The 6000-nt window shown below is 38.8% G+C and overlaps 1 protein-coding gene across 1 annotated transcript in view; it reads left to right on the plus strand.

Annotated features, from left to right (window-relative positions):
- The window catches only part of LOC144893095 (ubiquitin carboxyl-terminal hydrolase 36-like), a 34665-nt gene that overhangs the window by 23386 nt on the left and 5279 nt on the right, over positions 1-6000 (plus strand). Inside the window, exons 5-6 of the mRNA XM_078782752.1 lie at positions 881-948; positions 5415-5485. Of these exons, the coding sequence (XP_078638878.1) occupies positions 881-948; positions 5415-5485 (139 nt within the window). The remainder of the gene's footprint in view (positions 1-880; positions 949-5414; positions 5486-6000) is intronic.

Below are 6000 nucleotides of genomic sequence, written 5' to 3' on the forward strand. Positions count from 1 at the left end.
CCATTCCAGATTGGATGCATGATGCTGGAATATGGATTGTAGTATGTTAAGTCATTGTAGATAAGGATACGAGGGCGGGATTGCGGGAATGTTTGCGTCGGGGATAAGGGGAATTTATGAATGCTGTAATTATTGTACATACAGTATGTGCCATTTCATTGTCCCATCTGCCTGTAAATACCTGCTTGGCCTGCTGTTGTAAATACTTCCCTTTTTTGTTATGGGCAATAAATGCCATTTCTTTAAGAAACCCTGTCTTGACTTATTCTGTCCATTTTGTTGGAAACATAAGACTGCTGAGGTGTTTAGCCAGCTTTTATTTGTTATCTAAGTTTGATCTCAGGTGCAGTGTTGGTTTTGCACGACTGACTGACTAGGTACTGTCAGTAACTGCTATGTCAGTCCCTATTTGCCTCACTTAACTCACCAGCACGGCAAACCGATGTTGGGGGGGAGGATCCGGTCAGAGTTGATCGTGGCATGCGGTGTCCGGGACCTCATAGACCCGTCATCTGGGGGTAACCTGATGTAGGTTACAGATTTTATGCTGCAGTTTGATTTCATGAAACATATTTGCTGAAAAAAAGACAAATTTAATAGAAATTAATGCCAGACAGAAAATGTTCCCAATTTTGATAATCTGCTGTACCACATCTATAATTTTGAATATTTGGTCTAATGCCAGTAAGTACTAAATGCAGTAAACATGGTAAGCTGCCTTTTGCTTTTACTTCCATGCTGCATGAGCTTATTTTAGATAAAAAAAGTTTGTGTATAAACATCTATTTTCCTTGATAGCTAATGTCTTGGTGCAGTTATCTCTTCACAACTATTCAATGCTTCATACTGATTTGATGTTATTTTGTCACATATCCTTCAGGAATCATGAACACAGTGTGAAATCAACGCTGATAAGCCAGACATTTGGTGGAAACCTGAACTCACAATGTAAGTTTATTGGGGATTTCCATCGTTTGTGTTTTTCTTTTCCATTAATGGTCTCACTGCCAATGAGGTTAAGTGATCCCCACACAGTCTTATTCTCATTGTCACTAGATGCTCACCAGCATGGCTCTCTGCCTGGGTTGGACACCAAGACTGGTATTGAGACCATAAAGATGATGGCTATTAAGTTGCTGACTGGATAAAGGCTGTTTGGAAAGCAATTCCATTTACATTCTTGGAAGTGTTCGAGGTGCTGTGATATTGAAGATCCTTCCGAGATATTTTGCTCCAAAAAGAGCTCATCAGCCTTCAGTCTAGTTTTAATTTTCCAAGGGAATTTCCAGTTCACTTCTGGCATCCAGTTGCTCGCTTTGTCAGCCTTTTCTCTTGCCTCTGATTGACCTCTTTCCAAAATTTCCCAACACAGCTGCTGAACAGTTTATTACAATCACTTCTGTGTGTCTGCCCGGACCGCAACTTTTTTTTACGATTTGAGCTTTTGTCATGAAATTTTCAACAAAACTTTATGATGAGAATATGGAGAAGACAAATTAATAATTTTGTCAAAAGGTCTAAAGATCAAAAGTAAGCATCACCTAAAATCATAAATTTTCCTGTCTTCTCGCATTCCTGCTTTCTTATTTCTACATCGATTTCTTAATTCCTGCATCAATTTCTTATTCTCCAAAAATGAATAAATGTGGGGGTGTACTTACTTTTTCCACATGCGAAATTTGCATTTATGTTTATTTAAATTATACAATGGCCTACAAAATGTAAATGTTTCATGATATTTGTTATATTATATCACCTTTATCTATCAATATTGTTGAAATGAAGATCAAATAGCTGAATGTTGAAATATGTTGAAAAAGTCAAAACTTTACATGCGGTGTACTTACTTTTTCACTTGACTATATATATATATATATATATATATATATATATATATATATATATATATATATATATATATATATATATATATGTATATTTATAATATTGCAAGTTGGTGGGTCAGGTCGATTGATCAACTTCGAATACCCTGCCTCTTAAATATTTACCCATATTGAGTTGTTCAAAACAGTATCGATTCTTAAAACAGGGGCAATACCCCTGACACTCACCTGGTAGAATAAACAGTATACGGCACTGACTAAAGGTATTTTAAACCAATTTCAATGCTTGCTCGAAGACAGGGCGGCATGTAGAATCATACTAACATAATCATGACACTTTAAACAATCAAATAAAAAAATATCTATTTTCGGGGCAACCATACTCCTCCCCTCCCACCCTGTTATTCCTCCTCAGACCCCAATTTTTCCAATACCTTCAACAAACATTGGTATGTCACGGATGATGAAGGTTGTGGTGAAGTTTCATCAAAATTGTGTGTGTAGGTTCTGAGCAAAATGCAAATACCTATTTTGGGGGGCAAGCCCCCCATAGACCACCTTAGACCCCGATTTTTTAAATGCCAGGAACAAACTTTGGGAGAACATGGGTGATTAAGGCTGTGGTGAAGTTTCATCAGAATTGCATATGTAGTTTCTGAGAAGAAAGCAAATACCTACCTGGATCAATAAATACCTGGATCCACTTTGACCCCCGGTATACCGTCTTAGACCCTGATGCCGTGAACAAACTTTAGTCACAACACAACAAATATAATTTGTGCCAAATTTGGTCGCAATCCCATCAGCGATTTGAGATGAAGTTTCAAGTGTTTACAGATGGACTGACGGACTGACGGATGGACGGACTGACGGATGGACGGACTGACGGATGGACAGACTGACGGATGGACGGACGGACGGACTGACTGACGACGCACCATCGCATAAGCTCCCCTGAACTTCGGTCCAGGTGAGCTAAACACGTTTTAGAACATTGTGAGACTATTTCACGAGGCAATTCATTCCACATGTTTACCACACAATTTGAAAATATATACTTGCATATGTCAACATTAAAATGTTTAACAAATAAATTCATGGTATGACCACAAGTTTACCCGAAAAGTGAAGAATTGTGAAAAAATTCCAATCGGAAAAACTATTTTATCTTTTACATACCATAAGCAAATCTCACAATAGTCGTTCTTCTGAAGACGATATTTAAAGTAAAATGAGACGATTTAATATTTGTATGGAACATTTTGAACACCAGGTAAGCAACGAGGGAACAGTCGTTGAAACCGTTGAAAACGTTGAAATCAGTTAAATATGTCTTTTAAACAATGTTTTCCAAACCAAACAATGTGTGCATGTGCAACAAAATACTTTTTTCTGTTTTACCGGCCACCACAAGCTTTTGTTTTTATTTATTTATTTATTTTTAATGGTCTAATGCTCATAATGGAGCTCATTTTATACATGATTTAACGCTGATTTTCTCTTGTTTACAAATATATGAAAAGCAACTTCCTGCGCAATTAGCAGCTCGTTATATTACACCTTATCTTCAGTCTGTCACCGCTGATTGGTCAGGAAGTGTGAGGGAGGTTTTTTGTCCACCGTCGCACCGCGGAGCGAAAGGGGGACTATGGTTTTCCCCTCCGTCCGTGTGTCCGTCCGTGCGTCCATCCGTGCGTGCGTCCGTCCGTGCGTGCGTGTGGGCGTGCGTGCGTACGTGCGCAAGAAAAGGAATGAATTCAAATTTGGTTTGTGGGTGCAACCCACGTAAAAATCCAAGATGGCCACCGCCATGTATGTCTGACGCCATGTATGTCTGAACCTTGTGAGCGGAATATCTTGAAAAATATGCGAAGTACCAACTTCTAATCAGGTGTGTGGGTGTATCTAGGCATAAGGAAGAACGCTATTGAAAATTGGATCGCCACGTCAAAATCCAAGATGGCCGCCACCATATATATTTGTGAACATTGTGAGCGAAATATCTTGAAAAATAAACGAACTACTAACTTCTAATCTGGTGTGTGGGTGTACCTACGCATAAGGGAGAACGCTGTTGAAAATTGGTTCGCCACGTCAAAATCCAAGATGGCCACCTTGCGTCTTACACTTTGTCAACTCACATCACTTCACCGACGGGGGACCTAGGCGTAACGCTTGTTTTGGATAATTATTGTGTATCAGAAAGTCGGACAACTGGGTTGACTATGTGCTCGATTGACTAGGTTTGGGTTGACTGACACCACAAAATAGAATATTGGCGAAAAACTCAGAAAACAAGAAAGTAAGATAGTCTATGATTCAAAATATCATTTGTTTGTAATTACCAGGCGAGAACTAGAATGGCACTCAGTAGAGAGCACACCTTCGCCAGGTGAACAGTTTACGTTTTGTATCCCAGAGTAGAGCAGAAAATCACAATACAGAATCACATTTAATCAAAATCATCCGTCCACAACTTTTTGAGATATCCTGCTGTATGCATATCATTTTTGGACCTATCACTCAATGGTGAAGTATCACTTAAAAACTTCTACCAGCCGGATCCGGATCTTCACCAAAATTGAATCGATTCTTCCTTGTCACACACAAAACCTGTGCACCAAGTTTCATCCAAATCCGTCCATAACCTTTTGAGATATCCTGCTATATGTTGGTTTTAGCCCCATCACTCAATGGTGAAGAATCACATAAAAATTAAATAATTGTCATATCCAAATGCGTATTCAGATTTTCACAAAAATCGAACTGAATAGTCCTTGTCGTACACCCAACCTGTGCACCAAGTTTCGTCCAAATCCGTCCACAACTTTTTGAGATATCCTGCTATGTATCGTTTTTGGCCCCATCTCCCAATGGTGAAGAATCCCTTTTAAAATTCTAGTAGCCGGATTCGAATCCGCATCTCCACCAAAATCGAATCATTTCGTCGATGTCACATACACGACATCTCTGCCAAATTTGGTTCGAATCCATCCACAACTTTTTGAGATATCTTGTTCACAAACAGACAGACAGACAATAAGAAAGTATGACAGACAGACATGGGTGAAAACATAACCTCCATCTACCTTTGGTGGCGGAGGTAAAAACATTTTTACAGGTAGAAAAATGAAATAAAACAAATTTCAACTTTTCAGTGATTTTTGGTTTCAACTTCAGATTTCAACTTTGAGTTTGTCTTCTCCAAAGACTTTCAATAGTCATTTTCAAGACTGGAATTCCTGCCAGAGTTGTTTGAAACTTTGGCAAACCATCAACTTTCATTGCTTGTAACTTGCACATTGCCAAAGCTAAATATCAGACGGAATGAAGTCCTGTGATTGAGTGTAAATATCTGGAAACGAGCATATAAAATAAATCCTTATTGTGCGAAATGGCAGTGAAGAGTCTGTATTTATATGACCGAGCCATCATGTGACGTGCATTATAAAATGGTTGTGTACTTTACATATATGTTATTGTCCAACTGTTTCAGTAAAATGCGTGCATTGTTCTTTGCTTGAGTTACGTTTCAACCTTGGAATCTTTTTTTTCTTGCCAATTTTACAGTGAAATGCAAGTTTTGTTCAAAGGTGTCGCATCTCCATGAATATGTCGAACATATCGTGTTGGACATAAAGGTATGTAAAAACTTCATTAAAAATCAGATCTGCAACCCCAGAGACCGTTTAAAAAAATTACTTTACATGTATCAACATGTACTGTATTTTTTTTTACATACATATCTATCGTCTATCTTCTATCAAAATATGTGAAAGAAAAGTTTTTGTTTGTTTGTTTGTTTGTCTGCGCAAGCTAATCTCCTGAACGGTGAAATATAGGAGGAAACCTCCAATACAAAAAATGTCGGGACGGGCCCCGGGAAGGTTATCGGCTCGGTGGCGAGGCCGGTCGAGGCCGCTTCGGCCGGGCTGGGCCCATTTCACAATTAAAAGCTGAGCTAAATTATATAGTAGTCAATCTTCCACGGCCGCGAGTAAAAGCTGAATTATAGTAGTAAATGCATTCAAAAAGAACCCGGGGAACGCCGGGTGATTTTGGCTGGTCTTATTAAATCTCCTCTGACTTCACATGACAGACCTGTGACGAGGAGCTATCTTTTGAACTCACATGTTCAAATACGCCAGAAATTCTG

Source organism: Myxine glutinosa, chromosome 7, assembly GCF_964187855.1.
Source record: "Myxine glutinosa chromosome 7, kmMyxGlut1.1, whole genome shotgun sequence".
NCBI lineage: Eukaryota > Metazoa > Chordata > Myxini > Myxiniformes > Myxinidae > Myxine > Myxine glutinosa.